This window comes from Pan paniscus, chromosome 16, assembly GCF_029289425.2.
Source record: "Pan paniscus chromosome 16, NHGRI_mPanPan1-v2.0_pri, whole genome shotgun sequence".
Lineage (NCBI taxonomy): Eukaryota > Metazoa > Chordata > Mammalia > Primates > Hominidae > Pan > Pan paniscus.
In genome coordinates this window covers 70,174,587-70,199,518 of record NC_073265.2, presented here as the reverse complement: position 1 = coordinate 70,199,518, position 24,932 = coordinate 70,174,587, and the positions used below count along the sequence as shown (strand labels likewise).

At 48.5% G+C, this 24,932-nt stretch overlaps 1 protein-coding gene across 6 annotated transcripts in view; it reads right to left on the bottom strand.

The window, feature by feature from the left end:
* CEMIP (cell migration inducing hyaluronidase 1) overlaps positions 1–24,932 on the bottom strand; it is a 172,536-nt gene that overhangs the window by 18,666 nt on the left and 128,938 nt on the right. For all 6 annotated transcript variants that reach the window (XM_063596876.1, XM_034939277.3, XM_003810732.6 and 3 more), the window contains 9 exons: positions 23,738–23,947; positions 12,803–13,008; positions 11,995–12,064; positions 10,959–11,087; positions 8,392–8,477; positions 7,328–7,459; positions 4,164–4,199; positions 3,927–4,082; positions 1,061–1,241 (listed from right to left, as the gene is read on the bottom strand). In XM_063596876.1, coding sequence (XP_063452946.1) covers positions 1,061–1,241; positions 3,927–4,082; positions 4,164–4,199; positions 7,328–7,459; positions 8,392–8,477; positions 10,959–11,087; positions 11,995–12,064; positions 12,803–13,008; positions 23,738–23,947 — 1,206 coding nt within the window. The remainder of the gene's footprint in view (positions 1–1,060; positions 1,242–3,926; positions 4,083–4,163; positions 4,200–7,327; positions 7,460–8,391; positions 8,478–10,958; positions 11,088–11,994; positions 12,065–12,802; positions 13,009–23,737; positions 23,948–24,932) is intronic.

Below are 24,932 nucleotides of genomic sequence, written 5' to 3'. Positions count from 1 at the left end.
TGGCTGACCCCTCCGATGCAACCGGAGTCACAGTCAAAGGTTCACTGTGCCTCAACTCCCAGACCTAGCACATGCATTTGGCCTCTGCTCACTGGAGGGTTGGCTGCTGTGGATGAGCTTGGAGACTGCTCTGACACACAGCCTTCACCAACTGCAGAGATGGAGGAGGGGGACTGAGGACTGTGAGTGTGACTGTGTGTGAGAGGGAGGTGGGGGTGATGTGTGTATAAGAAAGGGTACACACACTTTTACACATTCACACACACATACACGGGGGCATCCGTGTGCGAGAGAAGATGCATGTGGCATGTTTCAGGAAGACAGTTTTGCAGCATGAGCCCTTGCAGATTTCCATAACTGACCTCTTTCAGGCCCTCAGTTGCCTGAGTAAAGACATTAAGTCATTTCAGTTTCACATCGTTTCCCTCAGCCTGCCAGGAACTGGGCAAACAGGCAAAAGGCAGGAGCAGGGAGGAGAAGGAGGGAAAAGTCTGGGAATCCATAACCTGAAGGAAATGCACAGGAGGACTGGCCCCGGCTGGTCTCACAGGGCAGCCCTTGCTCCTGATCTCCTAATCCTCAGCCCCTCTTCTGCCTTCTCTGTCTAGGGCAAGGAGGCCTCTGTTTATAGTCTGCTCTCGGGGAGAGATTAAACAGAACATCATCAGCTAAGACTTCCCTTGGAAACTGTGGGGCTTGTTAGATTCTTTGTGCCAACTCAGGTGGCCTGGTCACAAGACTCAGTTTGTCAAAGTCAAGTCCCTTGGAGGAACAGCCTAGGAACCTCAGTCCACACGTCGGGTTCCTCCAGGGGCTCGCCTGAGTTTTGAGCAGGGAGAGAGCAAGCGGGCATTTACCCAGACCTGACCTGTGGGGCAACCTACGCTTGTACTTTTCCAGTTTGGATGAAGAGCAAACTGGGACATGGCCCAGCCTAGTTGGAGGAGGCTTTTCAACCCCTGCGGTGGTGGCAATAGCTCAAACTCTGGGACCCAGGGGACTTGTGAATCACCATCCAAAGTCTGGGTTTGCTGGGAGTCTGCCCTGGCGCCTCACTCACCGGAACGTCCTCAAAGGCAATGCCGGTCACGTTGTTATGGGGGCAGCTCTGCCAGGCATTATTCAGGCGGAAGGCCAGGGCGCTGGTGTGCCGGCCCTCCAGGGCCACAAACTTTCGGAAAGTGCAGTTTTGGATGTTGATGGGGCCATCATATAACTGAATTCCTCTAATTGGAAAATTCCTATGGAGTTAAGGAAGTAAGATGTCAGTCTAAATGTTTTCCATTCCTATGGAGTTAAGGAAGTAAGACGTCAGTCTAAACGCCATGTTTGCCCCTTCTGAGGTGGATGGTAGCAGAGACTTCCTGGGTAAAACCATTCCTGATCCCCACCTCTAGCAACTCCCCCTGCCCCAGATCATTAATTAATTAATTATTAATTCATTAATTAATTTAAAGCATGTATAGACACACTAAGTGTCAACGAATGACTGCCGGGTGAATGGATGGATGGATGAATGGATGGATGAGTTGAATATCCATCTAGTTGCTAGTTTGGAGTTTGGAGAATGGTCCTGTATTTCAACATTTTCCCCAATTTTTCCATTATATAAAGAGTCATTGGGTAAATACTGTAAATACCACTGGAGCGTGCCAATATTATGTTTCTTGGGAAGATAGAGCTGTTAGTCATTATCGCCTTAGTTTTAGTTGCTATAACAATTAAATCAGATTAAGACCCACATGAGTTTCTCCTCTGGGAGTAAGCCTTTCACATTGGCAGTGTGCTGGGTTTGGGAAACAGAGGGGAAAAGGACACAGGATGGAAGGTGATAAACGTGATAAAAATAATTGTAAGGCAACATTTTCAGCACCCCTAGAAGAAAGGGAGGCTCCACTGAAAAGCAAGACTGTAGGCTGACAGAGAACCCCAAGAAAGCCCTGAGACCCAGAAGGAGGTGGGAAGCGGCAACAGGCTTGGACATGGAGGTAGGAGAGACTGGACAAGAACTGGTGACTTGAAGATTTTGCCTTGGCTTAGCATGGAGTAGGTTGCTCAGACACACTTCTCCCATTGCCTCAGACTCCTGAGCAGAGCACAGGAAGCAAGGGTCTGCGAGGCTGGCTGGGCTTCCTGGTGGTCCTTCTTGGGCCTGGCCCCAGTCTAGGCTTGCTCCTTCTCCAAACCCAACATGTATGCTTATGCTGGTGTCTCTGTATCTGGGTCAAGCACATTCTCTTCCACAGCAAATATAAAGAAGAAAAAATAGAAAGATGGAAAAAGAAGCAGAAAAAATATCTGCCCACAGGGAGAGACCATACTCCAGTTGTCCCTGATCTTCAACCCTGGGCTCCCTTCCATTCCAATATGGTTCCTTGAGGAAGACCCTAGGCACAGCAGTCATGGTAACATGCCTTCAGTGGGCACCAAAGACTCCTTGCATTTCTATATTTTTATGTTTATAATTGATTAACATCATGATCTAGAATCCTGATTCTCAAGGGGTGGCTCCATGCATTTTTTCATTTCACATATTTTAGGGACAGTCCATTTTTACTAGCTCTATACTTAGGTTTTGCACTTCAGACCCTGACCCAGCTCTATACAAGATGGATCAACCATGATTAGGACTGCAAGCTCTTAGGTTCCTACTTGCAGATGCAATTTGAGGAACCTGCCTCAGTCTGACAGGTTTCCATAAACAGGATCACCTTTGGAAGTCATCAGAGCATTCTGGCCCCAGGAGGCTGGTAACCCTTGGCAAAGAAACCTTGAACATGCGGATTCAGGGTCACTCATACAAATGCTGAAAGGGACTGCTCCATTACTCAGGTTAGACAAAAGGAAGGGCTTCTCACAGCTCATGCTGAAGGGGACCGTGATTTTGCCTTTGCAAAGTCTTTTCCATGTCCACTTGGGTTGGAAGTTTTAGGTCAATGTGTATTTTGTGTCCTGACTCTAGTAGTAGAAATTATATCTTCCTAGAGAAAGAGTAGAAAGCTCAGACAGACAAGAAGGGCTGATCTTATCACCAGGAGCACAGGGACCACCATGCTGCTCACAGGCTCAGAGCCTTGCTCTCTGGCTTGAATTCACACCTGAGCAGAAACACCAGCAGAAGAAAGGAGATTTCCTCACCACTGACCCAGCCTGTGGTTTTCCAAGGAATTGACTGAGTCCATTATCCCTGTTTGCTCATCAACCTTCCAAGTCACCCATTCATTCTCCACCCACCTGCTTATCGTCTGACCTTCATTTGAACTCCCCCAGCCGCAGAACCCAGGACTCCTCAGGACAGTCCTGCTATTCTGTTGTTGAGCATATCTGACATTAAAAAGATCCATCCTTCTTGCACTAAACCAACCCTAACCCACGGTGCCCGTGTAGAATGCGTCTCATCCCCTATGTGCACAGCAGCTCTGAGAACATGTAACAATATCCCCCATGTTGTCCCCAAAGTGATGATCCTGTCTTCTGGTTGAAGACCCCAACCTGCATGTGACATAGCTTCGGCTTTTGTCACCCTCCTGGTTATTCTTCTTTAAGTGTGCTTTGGCCTGACTCTATTGCTCTGCCATCCTCAGGAGTGGATGCTACACTCCAAGTGAGAGTGCTGTCAGAGAAAAGGACTCACAGTCCCTGATCCCAGACACACTAAATTCCCATTAACATAGCCCAGGAATGCATTACGCATTTTGATGGCCACGTCACCCTGTTGACTCATATTCAACACCACTTTTTGACTTCTCTCTCCCCATTCCAGATTTCATCCCTTAATTGTTAGTCTCAGTCACCTCAGTGATTCCTCTGGCTGGTAGAAGAATTCATAGTCAACAGGTAGAAACTACCCATTAACTTTTTCCCTTCCATCACAGCCACTTAGGTTAAGCCACTCAGAATAAGGAGCTACATGGTTGCAAACCTACTGGCCTATAGGGAGGGTCCTTCCGCTATGGTCCAAGCCGCCAGGGCCCCAGATCCTATTGTCCATCATTTCCGTCCCCACGTTGCCACTCTCGCCAACAAACAAGCTGTTCTTTATCTCTTGCTTGGAGCCGTCATCATACGGGAAGGTTCCACCACTGTAGAGAGAAGATGTTTAAGGTGAGATGCCCAGAGACAAGATCCCACAGAGGACCAAGTACAATGACAGTTGCTCTTACCTGGCCAGGGTCAGGCCAATGCCATTGTCAGCAAACCTGTGGGCAAGAGCAGATAGATAGTCAGAGCATGCCCTGGCTTCACATTCAGTGGAGTCGTGGAGAGAAGGACACTTCCCTGCCCTTGGAGTCAAACTGAATACCGTGCAGAGGAAGGAGTCTCTACATAAGCAGAGTCGTGCTCAGGGAGTTGTGACTCTCCTGTTCTGCACAGGAAGGGGATTTTCTGGGTCCCCTCCCACTCTGACTCTAGAGAGAAAGCAGTGACCCCTGTGGCTCTCCACATTCAACGGCATTGACAGCATGCAGACTGGGGTCCATATGCCTCCCTCTCCAGCCCCATCCTCTGTGATTCCAGGGCTTAGTGTGAGGTTGGATCAGGAGAACTTGAAGGGCCTTCCGCTCTCAGGACCAGCACCAGGGAAAGGTGGAGTATGTGAATGCACTTCTATTTTTTTTTCTTTTACCATCTTCACTGCTGTTTCAGCCATAGAGAGAGGCATCAATAGCTACTTTTCAAGTTTCCAGGAAGCCAGGCAGATGCTGACCCTGAGAAGGGCAGGAAGTCATTTTGCAATTGCTCTGGGGCCATCTCGTCAGCTCCCTTTCACCTCTGCCCTTTTTAGGGGTCAGATGAGCATGCTTCTGGGGGGCGTCTGATTGCGAGGGACAAGGGATTACACAGAATCCAGAGCTGAGCCTTGGGTCTGTGCTACCACAGACCCTAGGGCCAAATACAGTGGCCGCCTTCACTTCCTGTGTCCCAGGGTTAGATTTAACTGGTCTCTATGCCTCTGCTCCTTCCATCTGTCCTGTCCACCCTGCCAGGCTCATCTCAAAGAGCCATTCTCACCAGCCTCTCTGCTCCCTAAAACTTCCGTGGCTTTATATCCTTCATAGATCCAAGCTCAAGGGCCTGGTGAATCTACATCAGCTGCACCAGGCTGGTCCTGGTGGCAGGCATGCTCTCTAATTCCCAATGTACTTTTTCATATTTTGCTCACCCTCTTTCAGACACATGGACCTTTTTCTTTTTCCGAAGCCCATTTAGTTCAAATCAATCATTCCAGTCCCATCATTAGGGCATTGTCTTATCCATTTATTTTCCCAAACTTCCTGAGTCTTATCTCCCAGGTCCCTCCATGGCTTTTCCTCATTGCTTCTGTCCCCCAGTGCTAGGCTCCTGGTCCCCTCATTCTTCCAGTCCTTGAAGGGATCCCTGTCTTCTGTCAGCCCCGATTGCACCAACCTTGTCCACACATAGGACCACAGCCTTGGTGCCAGACAGATCCTAGGCTACCTTGGAATGAGTCTGGTGGGGGATTAAAAGACACACACACTTTGGCAGGAGGGGTCTTCGCAATTTTTCTTGCTGCCCTAAATCTGGCATTTACCATCTCTTAAGGGACCTAAACTCTGAAATGCCCAATAACCAGAACCAAGAGATTTACCGAACTTAGGATATTGCAAAGAATTTCGGCATTGACACCATCTAGTTTCTCTTCAACCCAGGGCTTCCACCCACCTTCTGCGTAGTGCCTCTCCCAAGGATGCTCTAGGGATGAGGAGCCTGGCAGCTTATCCCATAGACTGGTGTCTCATATGGTAGGAAGGTTCTTCCTTCTCCAGAGCTGAAACCTGCTTCATGCCTATCACTTCTGCCTTCTAGAGCCAATCAGAACAACCCTGCCCCCTTCCCATAAATGCCCTTCAGAAACCCAGAATCAGCTCCCTTTTCTCCCTTCCCTTCTTCTTAAAATGAATGACTTCTTTTCTCCTGTGCAAAATGAAGGCCCTGCGGCTGGGCACAGTGGCTCACGCCTGTAATCCCAGCACTTTGGGAGGCCGAGGCGGGCGAATCACAAGGTCAGGAGCTTGCGACCAGCCTGGCCAATGTGGTGAAACCCCATCTCTACTAAAAATACAAAAATTAGCCTGGCGTGGTGGTGCACGCTTGTAATCCCAGCTACTCGGGAGGCTGAGGCAGGAGAATTGCTTGAACCCAGGAAGCAGAGGTTGCAGTGTGCTGAGTTTGCACCACTGCACTCCAGCCTGGGTGACAGAGTAAGACTCCATCTCAAAAAAAAAAAAAAAAAAGAAAAGAAGACCCCCCCTCAGTCTCTCTGCCTCTGTTTTTAAGTTTTGCTTTTTTGACTTTTTAAAAAAAAATTTATTTTTTATTTTTGGCCACTGCCTGCTGCCATCCTATGTCCTTGCCTGGCTGGGGGACCCAAAAGCCTTTGCACCTCCCCTTCTCCGTCTCTCAAGCATCTTCCTGGGGCTCCAATGCTAAGTCAGTTTCTCCCCAGATCTCTGCATTTCTGAGCAGCCTTTCTCTCCCTTCCCTCTCTCTCTTGCTCTCTCTGTCAATGCTGTGTCTCTGCTTTTCTCCTCGCATTTCAATTTCTCTTGTTCCCTTTCACCTTTATTTCTCCTTTACTTGGTCACAATAAAATAGAGAAATATGTTTATTTCCTAATAGGTTTCTGATTTCCCATTTTTAACACAAAAGGCAGACAAGGAGATATTTCACAATACTCCCTGAAAACAAATCCCAGCTCCACTGCCTGTGCCTTCTGGTCCTTGTCCAGCATGTGCCAGTCACTCACATAGGGGCCTCATATGAGAGCTCAGCGTTCCCTGCCTTTTTCATTTGGGTCTTGGAGTCCAGTGAACTGTAGCTCCAAGTTCCAGTTCAAACTGTAGCTAACTGCGTGACCTTGGGAAATTCACTAAACTGAACCTCAGTTTATCGTCTCTAAAATGGAGATCATAATTTATATGTTTGAGAAACATGGTAAGAAAGAAATGCAACCAAGGCTTTCACATAGTAAGTGCCTAGAATATTCTGGCTTCTTTCTTCTTCCCTCCCTTAGCTGATGGTCCGCATGACCTTGAGAGAGCCAAGCCCAGTGACTATTTGGAAGCGAATCATAACCCACAGCACCTGGCACTGTGGGCTGAAGCCAATATGCTGCTTTTAGGTTTTGTTTCTTTTGGCCACTGCCTGCTGCCATTCTATGCCCCTGCCTGGCTGGGGGACCAGAAGGCCAAACGTCAGTATGTCTGGCTTCCCCTCTCTGCTTTGCTCTCCTGTCTCTGTAGGGGGCTAGGGGAAGACGCGCCATGCCCCCTTTGTGCCAAAGCCACACGCCGCTCCGACTCACCGGCAGCTGTCCAGCCACACATCCCCGCCGCGCAGCCAGGCCCCGTGGTCCTGGTTCTTGTAGGCAATGAAGTGTCTGATGATGGCCGGCTCCCGGGGCTTCAGCGGGTCGGCGTCCTGGTGAGGGCTGTATCTGCAGCACAACCATGGGGAGGGGCACAGGTGGCGGTGTTGGGGGCACGCCTCTGCTGACTCCCTTCTGGGCTCTGTGGGCCTCTCTCTACTCACAGTGCCCAGGAAGGCACTGACTAAACAGAAACCCATTCGCATTGCCTGGGCTCTTGAATGAACTTTCTGAGTTCATCACAGAAGCAAGAAGTCACTCCTCCACCAGCCCATGCAGGCTCCTCACATACTGAAGAACCTGCCCCAAGTGGGGCCAAAACACAGAGGACAGTTCAGACAGCCATTCCCACAAAGTCATGCAACACAGTCCTCGTAGCCCAGGAGAAGAGTCTGGAGATACCCAGCTCTTCCACTAACTGGCAGGTCACCTTGAACTAGTGCCTTTTCTGAGCACTTCTTAGCTACAAAACGGAGTGCACTATCATGTTACCAGTGTTACCCACTTTTGATGGAGACCAAGCAACTTGTCTCTTTAAAGGAGATTGGTTTTGCTAATTACCTTGAGGTTTCAAAAGGTCCTTTTAAAAGTTGCCCCTGGCCTTCAGCTGAACAGTAGGCATATTTATAGGCATGACTTGCATGTTCTTTCCCATTAAATTGATGGTAAAATTCTTCCCTTCTGTTCTCTTCATCTTTTCATCCTGGCCCAACCTACTGTGGCCCTGCTCATTTCTGCTGACTTACCAGCTATTCACTTTGCTGAGGGATCTAGAAACCTCTGGGAATTTCTATCTTCCTTTGGCTGCTGGAGCCAGAATCCTAATTCAGACTTTACCCTGCTCAGGTTTTCACCATTGTACCCCCAGCAACTAGCTCAAAGCCCAGCACAAAGCAAGGGCTCAACAGATGCTCAGGGAATGAATGAGTGATTGAAGGAGGGGGAGGCAGGAGCTGGACTGCAAGGTCACCGTGGACTGTGTCTTCCCAATGGCTGATTACCTGGCAGAGATGATCGAGAGGAATGGCCGCTTGTCCTTGGCAGAGGCCTCGGTGGTTTTGACTCCGTTGTCTATGATCATGCCAGCCTGCAGGGAAGAGATATTCAGGGACACATTAGTTTCTACTGTGGGCTACAGGCATCGTCTCACAGTCAGCCTCACTGCATACTTCTGAATGCTCCGGGAAAACCAGCTCTGTTCTCAGGCTGCATCAACAGAAGTAGAGGATCTACAGTAAGGGAGGTGAAGATGCTGCCTTATTCTGCATTGCTCAGACCAAATCTGGAATATTTGACCTCTTTGAGGAGCAGATGTGGAAACTGAGGTCTAGAGAGGTTATGTATCTTGTCCAAGGCCACATAGCAAAGTCCATGTGCAGAACCCACACTGCTTTAGATAGTTATTAGCCCAGGCCCCAAGTCAGGAACAACAGGTATATACTCTTAGGAAATTTATCTGCTGTGATTTAAAGGAAATGCTGAACCTAAGTCCCAACTTTACCTTGGGCTGGAGTCAGTGACCTTCCCACAGTCTCATTTTAGCTCCTGCCTGTCTTGAAGAGAGAATCTGGCTTTCTTGTTTGACTCTAAACATGTCCACTTTGTCAGCCATGGGATAGGGAGAAATCGAGGCAGCTGAGTGATGCTGCCCAGGGAGGCCACCATTCAGTCTTCATTCCTGTCTGGATTCTCGTGGCCTCTTGTGAATGCTCATACTCAGATTTCTCTTCTTTAGATAACTGGAGGGCACTGTGGCCGTTTCATTCTCCCTCTGGCTTATAATTCAGCAGCGGTGATGTGAGTCAGATGATGTGGGGTTGACTCGCAGCTCTACTCCCACTAACTATGACTGGGCAAGTCCCTTCACCTCTTTAGCCTCGGTCATATCATCTGCAAAATGGGCTAGTGATGCCTATGTCACAGGATGGTTATGAGGACCCAATAAGAGACCCCAGGTGAAGCCTCCTGGAACAGGCCCCTCTCACTGTGGATGTGGAGTCAAGGCTTACTGGGCATGAACACCAAGGACGGGACCTCCTCCTTGGCTTAGACAATTGAATCAATCCAGCTGGAGGTTCCTCTTCACTCCTTGCCTCCCTGCCTCAGAGAATGAGACCTGCCACCTTCTTCAAGGCCCATCCCCACCTGCACCCATGAGCCCTTGCATGCCTGCTTGTTAGAAACTATTCACCTGCATGCACTCCTCCCCTTTCCAGCCTCTTCACACCTGCTAGGTGCTATGTGGCCCACCTCCCTGCTCATGGAAGCCTTCCCAAGGGGTGCGTGTGGGGGGTTTCTCGACAAGCAGCCAACACATTCTCTCCACTGTTCCCCCTGCCACCAACAGCAATATGCCCCCTGCACCTCCCTCTGTATGGAGATGGCTCTCTGAAGGCCATGTCAGCCTCAGAAATGCCCTCTCTGTTACCCGGCACTAATTCTCCTCTGTCAAGATGAGATTGTTGTCTTCCACACCTCTGCTCACTGCCCCATGACACTACCCTCTTTTCTAGTTGCTGGGAAATGACACTGCCTGGGGACTCTTCTGTTTCTGCCAGCCCACCCTGCAACTGCTTACCCCTTGCCCCACCCTATCTCCTAGGCGTAAGCACAGGTCTATTCTGAGACTGCATCTCTTCCTTTTGGTCTTCTCTCTGGTTGGGCTTTTAAAAATCTTTTTACTTTTTGCCTCCGAATGTATTGTTCCCTTTGAGGAACGTCAGTTTTTCTTTATCAGTACCATTAGGGATTGGACCAGAAAACCAGCCTAGGCATTTGGGAGTCTGTCTGCGCACCGCCCTGGCATCCTTGAGACCACCTCTGCCCCAACAAAGAGCGTCTCTGGTCTCAGCCATGCTCCAAGCTCCAATCCCATGCCCCATGACTCTGGTCTTGACTGCTGTCCTCACTGGGAGGTCCTTGACAGACTCGAGATCCCAGTCATCTTGGTATGCCCTCTGTCCCCCAGTGCCTAGCTTGGTGCTGGACACAACGGTAGGTGCTTAGGAGATGTTGATGAGCAAATGAAGATGACTGAGGACTTTGTGTCCCACCTGCCCACTTAGCTCTGTGCAGATGCAGCAACCCATTCATTTCCCAAGAAATAAGACAAGAGGGAACAGCAGAGAGGATGCCAATGCTGCCTCCACCTTCCTTCAGAACCACGTCTTGATTTCCTTCAGCTTATGGATCAGGCCTAAATTTTCATAGTTGAGGCTACACCCAGCCCCGCCAAGTGAATTGCAAACCAAATTCAGGTGCCCAGCTCAGGGGCCACCAAGAGAAGCTCTCCCCCTGTCAGCATGAGTGAAGGCACAACTTGCTCCTTTTGGCTCTGGCCATATTCTCAGTCCATGCCCATGCAGGAACCACCACAGGAGATTTGTGTTGAAGAATGTGGCCAATGGCCTGGGAGGCCTCGCAAGGCTGCTCCATTTTCTTCGAGACCAGCATTAAGAATGCAGTTGTTCCCAGCTGTCGCCAACTGGCTGTCCCGGCTCTAATCATCTGCAGGCCTGGGAAGGGGACCGAGAGGCTGGCCAGAGAGGCGCAGCCTGGAAAGACTTACCCGGTAGTTGGAATGTGCTCGGTTGTTATAGAATTTTCCCAGTGGAATGTGCTCCGAATAACCTGGGGAGTACATTCCCACGGAGGGGCCCGTTGGTACGTGGTGAAAAATAAACCAAAATCCAGTTTCCTGTTGGGGAAGGACACAAGGGAAAAGCCACAGCGTTCAGCCCCAGAGAGCTCCTGGGCAAGGTGGCCATGCGGCCCATGCCGGAGATGGGTCTAGTAGCTACTGCCGTCACCCACAGGAGCCCTCGGTGCCCACCCCCAACACACCTCCATGTGGTCCAGTCTGGGGGGAAAACAGTGAAAAGTAGAGCGCACCGTGACAGTTAAAGCCCTTGATGGGCCCTACTCTATCAGACATGGCTCAGAACTGCTGCGTTTCAATCACTGCAGGGCTGAAACTCCTCTTCCTGACACACAATGGGGGGATTTCATGAGTGTTCTCTGCTTTCCCCTTCATTCTACAGATAAGGAAGCTAAGTTCCAGGTCAAGGTCAGGGTCCCATGGAAGGCCAGCAGCATGGACAGGTGGGTGAGAGCAGGGCTGTGTGGATGGAATGCCGTGCTGCCACCCTGGCTGCCACCTCCCAGCTACGTGTGCCCCTGGGCATGTCAGCTCTCCTAACCTTAGCTTCCTCCCCCATCAGATGGGGATAATAATAGTACCTACGTCACTGGGTTCTTACAAAAATCAAATTATGTGAGCTTACAACACTGATGTGTCAGGTACCATTCTAAGCTAAAATCATGGCATTCTAATGATTTATTATACATAAAGCGTTCAGTGTTCACTAACTATGGTCACCAGTATTATGAAGTGACAGGGCTGTCCTTTAAAACCAAGTCCAAAGAACGCCCCCTGCCCTACCACTCCCAGTCTGTCGTTTTCCTCTTCACTGCAGCTAAGCCTGTCTGCATGGATATCTGGGCTTGGGGCTCAGAGCACACATGTTTCAAGGTAAGCCTCGGCTGTCTCCCTGACTCCAGCCCCCACCCTCACTTTCTGCCAAAGAAGGGATATTTCTGCTCACCTCAGATCCTGCAGCGGCACAGTTGATGAGGTTGTTGTTGGGATTGGCCATCCAGAAGGTGGACACAGCACTGCAGGGAGGGCAGAGATACCTGAGATCAGATAAAGGGCCGCCAGGAGTCATCCTGCCACATGGCAGGTGCAGGTTGGGCACTCTGATATTGGCCTGATAGTCTCTTATCAGAGATCTGAGAAATCATTGACTTGTTGATCTGAAACCCAGTTTTCTAATGAAAGTGTGGTGCTAGTTTAAGCACTTAAAATATTCAGAAATTAAAAAGAGCATGGGTCTTGAAAATAGCAGCAGTGTGCAAGTGACGTCTGAGATTGACTCTAAAATACATGCAGGTCAGAAGAACCCAGGAAAGTAGCCCTTTCTAAGGGAGAGGCCCTGCCCTTGGAAGGCTGACTGCACAGAGAGCTCTCACCCCATCTCTCTGTCTCTCTCTCTCTAATATCTAGAAAAGGGTCTGTGTGGTGGGGGCCTCTGTGGCAGGTGAGGTGTCAGCCACTTCCTCTCATCAAAGAGCACTGTGTGGATCAGGAGAAGCCCCACAGATGAGAACAGGGATCCTCTTTGGACAAGAAAAATGCACATGAGGCAAACTGAGAAGGGAGAAGGGAGAAGACACCCTCCCTCCCGCCTGCTTTGCAGGAAGCTGGAGCCATAGGTGGTTAAGGGGTGTGAGGCCCAAGCTGCTCAGAGCCCCGAAGTGCAGAAGTCTGGTGCTGGGCTGAGCTGAGTGAACACATGCACACACATGTACACCCCTTCCCCCCAGCACACAGAGAGGGGTCCAGGCACTTACTTGCAGTCTTGCCTGGGCTTGGGGATGTACCCCGGGTAGGAGTCTTCTGTGATCATCTTGCACATCTTGCTGTCACGGTCTGAGGGGAGGAGGGTTCCAGACTTGACAAGGAGGCCAAGACAGTGGTCAAAAGTGTTGCGTTCCTCCGGCCCATCTTCCGTGAAGAAGCAGTGGCCCAAAGAGTTATAGCCCACAACGTCCTTGATCTGCAGGGGTCAAGACAGGGATGTTTCACCAAGCATCCAGTTATTCATGTGCTCATTCATGCATTCAGCAAACACTAAATAGTCTCATGTGCTCATTCATTCATTCAACAAACACTAAATAGTCTCAGCCGTACACCAGGCCCTGGGAGGAGCACTGGAGGTTTGGAGATGAATATGACACAAGTGATAGGCCTGGGGAAAGTGGGACAAAGCATGGGATGGTGACGTTTTTTTTTTTTTGAGATGGAGTCTCACTTTGTCACCCAGACTGAAGTGCAGTGGCACAATCTTGGCTCACTGCAACCTCCGCCTCCAGGGTTCAAGTGATTCTCCTGCCTCAGCCTCCCGAGTAGCTGGGACTATAGGCACGCGCCCCCACACCCAGCTAATTTTTTGCGTGTTTTTAGTAGAGACCGGGTTTCACAATGTTGGCCAGGCTGGTCTCAATCTCCTGACCTCATGATCTGCCCGCCTTGGGCTCCCAAAGTGCTGGGATTACAGGTGTGAGCCACCGCGCCATACCAGGGATGGTGACTTTTAAAAGTCCTTTCCAGCTGGAGGAGTTGGGGGTGGTGAGGCTCTATAGGGTAGGAAAGGGGGCAAGATATCATACGTGAGAAGGTGAATCCAAGAGGAGGCCATGGGCTGGGCCACGTGCACCCACTCTGATGGAGCACACAGCTGAGTGCCCTGTGTACAAGGACTTACTATGGAGGGACTCCACAGAGGAGATCCCACTGAGTAAGGGTGGACGAGGGAACTTCATCTAGGAGCAGCACCTGAGCTGGGGCAGGTGTGCTTTTTATTAAGACCAATATTGGTGCTCCTTATTGTACCCTCATTCAGAAATCCAAGCCAGCTTGTCAGCCCAAGACGCGCATCAAGCCACATTTGCAACGCCTGGGTTCAGAGCTAGAAAGGGCTGCAAACTCCAGCTCTTTGGTTTCCTTCTTGGAATCACACAGTTAGTGGGGAAAGCAGAAAGAACATTTGCATGGATATTGAGATACCAGGGATGCAGTTTCAGCAGCACATCCAAGCAGCGCGGGGATCTTAGACAAGCCTCCTATCTTCTCTTCAGTCACTTTTTTTTCCACCGCAAAAATGAAGGACTTGAACTCCATGATCTCTGAAGCCCCTTCTGGGTCTGTATCTCTAAACTCATCAATCTCAGAACTCAGGTCTTCAGAGGGCCTGTAGCCTGGGCCCCACCTCCCTGTCCAATCCCAGACTCTGTTCCCAAGCATAACTGGCAAACAGGTACCCTGCTTCTGCTCAGACACTCCAGAGAGATGCTCACTTCCTTGCAAGGTGGCCTGTTCCACAGTGGGGCAATGGTGAGAAAAACCTCACTTATCTTACACCCTTCATCCCCACCCCTGGGTGCAGACTGCCCGATGATGTCATCCACCAAGGGAGTTTCTGATTCCCGATGACATCAATTCAACCCACACCTATTCAGTACCTGCCACCATGCCAAGCACTGGAAAATCCACATACCAACCAGCAACAATCCTCCACCTACCACCCTGGCACTGTGTGAACGTTTTGAGAGGCTGTCCCGTGATTGCAGGTTGTTTAGCAGCTTCCCTGGCCTCTACCTATTAGATGCCAGGAAAACCCCTTCAGTTGTGACAACCAAAAATGTCTCCAGACATTCATTGCCAAATATTCCATTGGGTAGGAGGGAGGAAGGGTGACAGAATCATCCCTGATTGAGAGGCCCTGATGTAGACATCACAGTTCCTTCAAGTCTTTTTTTTTTTTTTTTTTTTTTTTTTTTTTCTTTTTGTGAGACAAGGTCTGGCTCTGTTGCCTAGGCTGGAGTGCAGTGGCATGATCTCGGCTCACTACAACCTCTGCCTCCTGAGCTCAAACCATTCTCCCACCTCAGCCCCCTGGGGAGCTGGGACTACAAGTTTGCACCACCACGAATGACTAATTTTTGTATTTTTGGTAGAGATGGGCTTTCACCATGTTGCCCAGGCTGGTCTCAAACTCCTGGGCTCAAGCAATCCTTCTGCCTTGGCCTCCCAAGGTGCTAGGATTACAGGCGTGAGCCACTGCACCTGGCCCAGGATCTTTCATATGACAGCCGCCTACTCCCCAACTCCCAGGCAGCCATTCTTTAAAAGGATCATCAGACCACACTCCATATCCCAGCAGTGGACTGGCCTCTTATACCTTTTAATCTTGCTGAAATCTCACACCATCCTCTATTCAATTTTAATTTTTTTTTAGAGACGAGGAAAACGAGACTCAGAGAAAGCAAGTGATTTGCCAAAGGTCACATAAGCCATATGTACAAGGTCAAGGCGGAAAGCATGGTTTTCTGTGTCCACTCACTCCATATGGGAGAACCCAATATACAAGCAAGTAGCTCTGTTCCAGGCAAGCTCTCTGTTCTTCTGAATAAACATCCTTCCCTTCATCTTTAGTAATAGGCAAGGGTGTGATCTTGAATCCTATTCACCTGTTTAATAAGTCAATCAATATCAAGGTCAGCCAATGGGACTGCTTTCCTTTCTCCTATTAAGCCCTAAAAGTTTGTTATAAATAGCCTGGACAGACAAGCATGGGAGAAAAAGGCAAGGAAATGTGCGCTTCCTGAGCTGGCCAGAACATCTGAGGTCAAGTTTAATGCCTCCAACTTTACAGAGGAGGATGCCAAGGCCCAGAGAAGGGATGTGGAGTGTCCCAGGATGCTCAGCAACCTCATTCTGCAGCTGTGATCAAACTCAGGCCTCTTGCCTCCTGCCTCCTGCCTCCTGCCTTCTGCCCATAGCTCTTTCTAAATCTTAGGGACCCATTTACTCTACTGTGTGGATCACACTTTGGGTAGTCTTTCTCTGAATAGGAGTAAACAATGAGTTAGGTATATTCTTATTCTAAAAAATGCCAGAGAAAAAAATTCCCTCCTGAGAGAAAAAGCCTCATTGAAAGGAAGAAAAATGACCACTGTTTATTGGATACCAAATGTTTTTACATGTTGTCTTATTTAAACCTCATCACAACTACGATTCTATAAGTGACGCAGACTTAGAAAGTTGCCCCAAGTCACTTCTTTTGCATGGACCGAATTGGGACTTGATTCCCCATCTGTCTGAGTCCATAACCTGTGTGTCAATCAATACTCAACAATGCCAGAAAGAAAAAGACCCTCTCACTTTGGGCTGCATTTCTTTCTTCTCATTAGGAGTGGGGTGACGATGGCACACAGAATCAAGAGGGAAGCATGATAAGGCCGAGGACAGCCCTTGGGTGGGGGTAGAAGACACAAGTTACTCAGCTACAAACTTGCTGTGTGTGACTTGCCTAAGTCTCCCTGTGTGATGGGATGACGTCTAAAGTTTCTTCCAGCTCTAAAATTCTGGGATTGCTCCTCCTTAGAACATTACCCAGTGTTAAATATTTAAACTGTGACATAGCTTGAGATGATAGATGTAGATAGATGGATAGATAGATATAGATAGATGGATAGATAGATAGCAGATACATAAATAGTAGCTGCATAAACAAACATGCATATAGATTCACGGGTGGCCATTCAGTCCCTATGTATGCCAACCAGAAGTAATATGTAAGTTCTCCCCCCATTCTCTTGCACAAATTGTATTTTTCTCTTTGTCCTTCTGGATATCTTCCTTCCTGCTGATGGTCGGCAGTCGTGAAAGCAATTCCTGAACACTGTTTTAAGTCTTCAGTTGTTGTTACATGTGGTCCAGGCATAAGATTGTGTAGGAGAAAACTCCTGGGCTCTGCCTGACAAAGAGCTAGAAAGAGCCAGTAGCGACTGCTTCAGTGGCGGGGGAGGGTGTGACCATTTTATTTGGTTTATGATCTGAACCAGGACACGTTTGAAGTGAAGGAGGTGTGATTAGTAGTTAAGCTGGGACAACACGTCTAAAATGGACCATTCTGTGCAAATCAGGACATATCTGTATGTAATGATTTCCACCATCAACCTGTATACAGCAAGTAAAAGAAACTGCTGTTTAAAACAAACAAATGCAGATAGAAGTGAACTTTACTTGTTTCTGCCTTCTAGGGTGGGTATGATATGATTTATGTTAATGAAAAACTCGACAACAAATACAGCCATGTTATAAAGAAGACTGGAATTTCCAATCTTCTGCCATTACTTTTTAAAAAATTTCTTTTTGAACTGCTGAAAAGAAGATTGCCATAGAGTAGGGTGGTGGGTTATTTGTTTTACAGTGTCTTAATGAGTTTTTGAATATGCAAATTAAAACTGGGTGGAAGAAAAAAACCCGGACAACCAAATTACTCTGCCTGACAAGGACAGGAATGAGTTTCTAAGGCAGCCCAGGAGAGGTGGGGAGGAGGATGGGAGAATGACGAGGAGGGGCAAGAACTCAACAACCAGGTTGGGGAGGGAGTAGCCTGGGGGGAAGTGTTTGGTCTATAGAGGGACCTGTTACTCCATCTCTTAGTGTTGGTTTCGGTGCTGATCTGTAATGTACCCCCTCTCCCTCCCATCTCTTACCCCAATCCACCAGTAAAAGCCCTGGGCCAATGAAACTTTTGTGGAAATCAAGGACAAGAGTCTGGGTTTCATATTTGGGCTCATATGGAAAGGAGAGATTGAAAATGCCTTTGCAACAATTATAAGAGTTAGAAAATTATGACAGTGAAAGAGATCTGACCTAACCAACTCCATCTTGCTTCTAACCTCCAAGCTATCCTTGGTCATTCCTGGGCGTAGGCCAGACTGACTTTGGGAGGAACTTAGTTTATAGTTTAACTTTGAAACAAAAACGATAACCGTCCCTTCCCGAAACAAACCCCCGTCTTACGCAGGGACTAAACTGCTTTTGTAGGACTAACAAATTAGCCAAAAGATTAGAAATTATGGTTTAGGAGTCATGCAGCTAGAGGCCACAAGATTCTGAACCTCCCCAACTGCTCCTGGGGACAACATCACTATTGTAAAACCTAAGATTAGTGCTTGAGATATTTTTCAGATCCGGCACTAAATGGACCAGCTAGTGCCTCCCACATTGATAAACTGGCTCATCTGGTCTTGTGGCCCCCACCCAGGAACTGACTCAGCACAAGAGGACAGCTTTGACTCCCTATGATTTCATATCCGACCCCACCAATCAGCACTCCCCCTTTCCGACCCCCTAACCATCGAATTATCCTTAAAAACCCTGATCCCCCAATTTTGGGGGAGACTGATCTGAGTAATAAAAAAACTCCGGTCTCCCATACAGCCAGCTCTGCATGAATTAAACTCTTTATTGCAATTCCCCTGTCTTGATAAATCAGCTCTGTCTAAGTAGCAGGAAAGGTGAACCTGTTGAGCAGTTCCAAGATGAGAGCAGCTACATGAATCAAGAATTGAGAATGTGAATTCAAGAAACTGAAAGAGGGAGGTAACCAGGAAAAGCAGAAGCTTCTCCCACAAATCCCAGAGCTTTGAGTCCAGGAGAGAGGGCCCTGGATTTCCTGCCAAAGACACAGGGGGCTCAGCCATCTTTCATAGAATGCCAGAGGGAGGATGTGTCCCTGGGGCTGGGGCACCTGGGGACTGGCTGCAGTCCATATAGATGGCACCCCCGGAGCAGTGCAGGGCACAACCTGCAGGGCCACATGTGGCAGCCTGTTGGGGACATCCTGGTTTCAAGCATCTTGTGGCTATTGGAAGCATTTATGTCAAAGATAGCACATTTTGAGCAATACACGAAGAGGAAAAGAAGGAAAGAGCATGGTATCTTCTCCCATTCTCTGCCTTAAAGAGGGAAGGGAGGAGGAAACAAGCAGAACCCATATTGAAGTCATTTTGTCCTTCCACAAAAGTACTGGACCATTCCATTACTTTCCTTCAGGAAAAACAGGAAGGTGAATCCCCCTATGTCCTGCCGCAGAGTTCAGAAACACATGTTAAGATGAAGTGGGGGCCCATTTTGCATCCCCCACCCCCACTATCCAGCCTACAGATACTGTGCCATAGAGCCTTCCTTTGAAGGCAGACTGCACCCCACATCTGCCTGCATCCTGCAGCTTTGGTGCTAACCATTGCATTTCAAGAAAGACACCACTGACAGTATCAATGTAGTGAGAAGCATTTTCCAAACTGTGTTACAGAACACCAGCTCTGTAAGATGCGAATGAGTTTAGGCATCGCTAGGATAACCAAAGCTAAGCATGTATTTTTATTGCAAGCCTTTGCTCTGCTAGCACGCATCGTGAATTTCCAAAACAGGGAAAGAAGGCATGTATGCTGTGTTTGCCAAGGTCATTTAACTACAGAGGCCAGTCTCTTTTTGTTTGTTTGGATACTTGCTACTATCTCACAGAACCAGCGATGTTTACACAGAACACAGATACAGAGGCACACAGTGATACTATTTAATAAGCAATACTATTTAATATCATTGCTGACTATATCACATACATTATCTGGTTTAATCTTCCTAAAGACCCTTTGAACTCAGTTCTGTCATCATCCTCACTTCACACAGGAAGGAACTGAGTCCCACAAAATTTCCATCAGTCCCCCAAGGCCATACTGGCAGATGAAAACACAGGTCTCTGTGACTCTATGCTCTTTTACCTCAATGTTCTACTGAAGCCCACAGTAACTGTTATATCAAGAAAGAGTTAGGAGTTGAATGAAGCAGGAGAGACAGCAGTGGGTTTGCTGAGCTTGGTGGTGACATTTTGAATGACATTGTTGAGAACCATCACCAAGGCTCAGAGAGAGCAAAAGTTGAGAAGGTCACATTTGTGTTAGGACAGGAGTAAGAAGCAGGAGTTGGAGGAATTTCAGACCACCCTTCCCAAAAGTTGGTGGTGAAGAAAGGGAAAGAGCAAAGGTGGCTGCCCAAGGGGGAATTAGGGATGAGGGAAGCTGTCCTCTGAGGATAAAGGATATCAGAGCCTGTCTACAGGCAGCAGGGAGAGAGGAGCTCATGAGCAAGGGGCTACCAGGACACTGTAGGATCAGCCCAGAGCCAGGCTTTAAGGCACTCTCAGCTCTGCACACCTACAAATCCCTCTTTCTCCCGAGCCAGTATCTGCTTGTCTGGAATCTCTTCCTCCTTCAGATCAGGGATGCTGTTTAGGAAAAAGGCTTCTGTGATGCTACTGAGTGGCCTCTGCATTCCAAATCAGGATCTCGTCTTTGTCTGTATTTGGCCTCTTTTTGTCCCATCAGCTAAAAACATCTTTCTAAACATAGTCAGCCGTGAGTAAATCCTTCAAGCCAAAATGAAGGAAGCAAATGTAAAATACCGATGGAGATCATCCAGTTCCCAAGGCAGCATCTCCGAATGTGGAAATCTCTGCCCCAGTGGCGGAGCATTTACAGGGTGAGGTGCCAATCCATAAACCCAATTCCCATGGGGGGGATGGCTCTTGGAGATCTTAGGGAAGGGCACTGGAATGTGCTCCATTACCCTGCTGTCTGTCTGGCTTAAAGAGTTAGAGGCCTGCACTTCATCTAGATTCTAAGCCAGGACAATTTGGTTTTACCTTGGGAAGGCCTCAAGGCCTGCAGACTCCAAATCCTAACCCACCAGCTTGGCCATCAAGCTGAGTGAGGTTGGACCTCTATGTGGCCACCAAGACCAGGCTGTAACTGGTACCTCAGCCACCTAGTGTCTGTACAATGGCCCTCCCAGTTTGCAGCTGGCATCCCTGAGAGCCAGGCTGGAGGGAGACCTTGGCATACAGGGCAGCAAGGGTCTTCTGGTTCTGAGAGGTTGTCCACAGCTCTGGCTACAAGAGTCCACCTCCACTGTGGGTAGAAGTGACCCATGTGGCTGCTCCAGATACAGCTCCATGGGCTACCCCTGAACTGCTGCCTTCCCTCTTGCCCCACGCATCTCTCACTCCCCCAGCCTATCTTCATGAACTCACACTCCTGGCTCAAGGCCTATGCCATCTTTCCCAGTCTCTCCCAGCCTCTCCCAGCTCTCCCAGCCTCTCCCAGCTCTCCCAGCCTTTCCCAGCAATCTCAGCCTCTCCCAGCTCTCCCAGCCTCTCCCAGCCTCTCCCAGCTCTCACAGCCTCTCCCAGCTCTCACAGCCTCTCCCAGCTCTCCCAGCCTTTCCCAGCAATCCCAGCCTCTGTCAGCTCTCCCAGCCTCTCCCAGCAATCCCAGCCTCTCCCAGCCTCCAGCCCTGCCAGGATGCTCACTCTCAACACTGCCCTGCTGGGTGTCCTAGAGTGCCCAAGGCCTATGCCCCTGCCACCAGCCATTCTTGTGCCGCTTCCCCCTTTTTGAGTCCATTGCTGCAGCTAAGACCTGGGCTCAGCACTCTGAGAAAGGTTTGCTATTCCAAAGACAGCCAAAAACATTTCACAGGCATTTTCTAACTGAACCACCCTGAGAGGAAGCCATCACATTCTCCACAGCACGTGTGAGGAAACTGAAGACCTGCCTGGTCAAGTAGCTTGCCAGTGGTCACACAGCAAGTGAGTGAGAAAGCACAGCCACACAACCACACTCCAGGGTGTGTGTGTGTGTGTGTGTGTGGTGTGTATTTTCCCTGAGATTCACAACAGCTTCCATTCAAACTGCTCCAGATCTGTAATTACAGGCTTCCAGTAATCTTAATATCTTTCTCTTTAGTAAAGTTAAATGTAGGTGAATTTAAGCTAAATTTATGAATAGAACTTCAACAAAAATGCTTAGAACAAGTAAAGCTCCAAAGACTCAGTGAAGCCTGTTATCTTTCCTAACCAATTCTACATTGTTCTCTTCACCATGTATCCTGACCTCCGTCACCACCCTGTGTGAGAAAGGTGTGACTGCATCCATTGCACTGGTTCTGCAAATCGCATGAGGGAGCAGGACAGACCTGAGACCTGCACCCAGGGCAAAGTGTGGGCCACACACTGGGCTCCATGCTTTCCATGTTCTCTGCTTGCTCAATCCTGGAAGCAACCATGTAGGGTAAGCAGTGCCATCCTCTCCATTTTACAGAAGCATAGAGCAGTAAAATGACTGGCCCAAGATCACATGGCTTGTAAGCGGCAGAACTCCAATCGCAACCCAGGAAGTCTGGCTCCAGAGCCCATGCTTATCCCTGACATTCTGAATTTATTGTAAATCTTGATGTCTTTCAGCTTCAGCCAGAAAACATTCTCCTTTCCTTTTTCCTTGAGACAGAAAAAAATCCTACATCTTCCAGCAATGGCTCCAGCACAGTCCTCTACCACCTGCTGGGGAGAATCAGCCTTCATGTGTGGGCAGCATCTCCACATGAAACCCACTTGCATCTCATTCATCCTCACGACAGCCCTATGTGTTTGGTGTTGTTTCGCCACTTGACTGAGCAGGAAACTGAGGTTCAGAGAGGTTAAGCTACTTGCCCAAGGTCCCACAGCTCACAGTCTGTGGATCAAGCCCTTGAACCCAGGCCCCCCTAGACTGGGCTCCAAAGCCGATGATCTCTTCTCTTTACTCAGTGGGAGGTTTTAAATCAGAGCATTTAAAACACAGAAACAACAGACAATCCTTTATAATAGAAGAGTACATCGAATAGAACCACACTAGTGTCACACAGACAGCCTCCTCATTTTCCCATAACCATATGCCTGTTGGCGAGGCTCGCTCTGCTTGGTTTAAAGCAGTGCTTACAAACTCAAATGCCCACAGGGACCAGCAGGCAATGAAAGGAGTGGCACCGGCCTGGGGTTTTACAGTAATTGTAACAGCCATGGTAGGCCTGCTGCACACTGGAGAATGCACACCCACCTGTCTTAGGGGAGGCAGCCTTGACTCTGCTCTAAGCCATTGTTGCCATGCAGGGAGGCAGGATGGGCATTGCCAACTCATCCTACTTTTCAAAAGAAGCCAGGAATCCAGATTTTTATGTAGAATCTCTTAATTTTTAAATGATGGAAACTAATTCAAATGTTTCTTTAACCACTATTTAAGCCAAACAAAACACATCGTGTAGCTGGATTCAGCTTAAAGGGTGTCATTCTGTGACATCCGGTTTTAAAGTTTATAGAGGATATAAAGTGTAGTTCATTTAAAGAAAGTCCAATTTAGTGTAAAATTATCAATTTAGTGTAAAAATGTTCAAATGTTTCTCTAAACACAGTATAAGCCAAACAAAACATATCTGGTTGCTAGATTCAGCTTGCGGGGTACCATTTTGTGATGTCCAGTGTTAAAGTTTACAGAGGATAGAAATGTAGTTCACTTCGAGAAAGGTCAATTTAGTACGAAAATTATCTGTGGAAATCAAGACAAGCCTCTGATACACATGCCAATTTGTTAATGAGAGTATTTCTCCCAGCAGCACTTGCTCTGAAGGAACACTTGGTTCATCAGAAGAAAAAAAGCCCATTGTTGTCACCATCTCAAATCTGTTGGGTAGATACCACAGCCGAGTCTTCGCATGATCCCCCTGTCTGCAGTTAGCAGAGCTGTCATGCTGTGTGGCCGTGGAATGATCTCCAGATTTCATGTGATGCCAATGAAGTACAGGAAAAACTGGACTCCCAGAAACCACCACAAAGTAATCACTCTCCCATCTCTGCTTGGTACCTTTGGTAAGGACAAACCTCTATTTTCTCCTTCCTGTTTGGTTGGTGATCTGCTCCCAGTTGATGTCTTTCTGAAACCTGAGCTAAGGATGGTTCAATCCCCAAAGGCCCTGGATTAAGTGTCTACATCCAAACACCCCTCCAGTGCTAACCATCCATGGCCCATCCCCAGAGTTCCCTGAGGGAAGGAGGTTCTTACCAACAAGCCATTGGAGCCATGGACTGTGACGCAGCGAGAGAATGTATGATGGATGGAGAGGTCCCTGATGTATGTGGGTGGGTCATAACCTCCCCTTTCGTCTACATCACCGGCCAGGTGGAAGTGAATTGGGTACTGACCCATCAGCTGCTGTCCCATAAGCTTCAGCTCCATGCCCTCCAGGTGTGCTGCCTTAAATCCCAGAGCAAACTAGGAGAGGAGAACCGAGAGTCAGAGGAGCCCATGAGATGCTTTGTGATTTCCCTGGCTGGTGCCCATATTCCAAAGATGCAGAGGCATTGTTCTTTGTCAGTCCCCACTTAGTACTCAGTAAATCAAAGATATTCTCTGCAAATGGGTTAGAATGCCTGGCCCTTCTTATACTGTGGAAGACAGGCAAGGCACTGCTAATGACAGAGGACATTGTGAGGAAATGGAGTGCTTAGAAATGAGATGTTCTGAAGAGCTATGCTATAGCTGGGGCTCACTTTGAACCTCCTTTCCTGTCTCCCAAACCATCAAGTGTTATGAGCAAGAGATAACTCTGAGATAATCTGGAGGAGTGGGCTGGCAAAAAGCATGCCCTATGACCATGGGGAATCCAGGTTACAGTGAACTATGGAGCAGCAAGAGCCTTTGCCATTGTCTCCCACCCAAGACCTTCTCCTAGCAGAGGGAAAGGGAACACCGACTCTGGAATCTTCATGAGCCCATGTTCTGGTGGCATGTGTGTGAGTGGAGGGAACGCCACACACTCACTTCACGATATGCATAGACCCATTCTTTCGGGCTCAAGAAAACCTCTTGACCACACGGAACTCCTGCCCTCCAGGGTGCCTACCATGAAAACACAGTCTGAAAATGAATCCTGTCAAAAGTCAGGCTCAGCTAACCTCTACTAAAGAAGGATAATCTTGGCATGCTAACCATTTCTTCCAAAAATAGGTGTCAACTGGAGTGTCAACTCCAGTAGTAGCGGCCCTGGAGAGCTGTGTTGAGAATGATTCTGAGGGCTAGTTTGAGCTCAGTGGGAAAGAGTCCCCTGATCATTCAGGGACTGGTCTCAGGATTGAAAAGGGGGCTATAGCAGCTTGTGTGACATAGACCTGCTATTTCTGCTTTAGTATCACTAATGAGTTTCTCAACTGAGGACAGTACCGTCACCTCTGCCCCACCCTATACCCAGGAGATGACT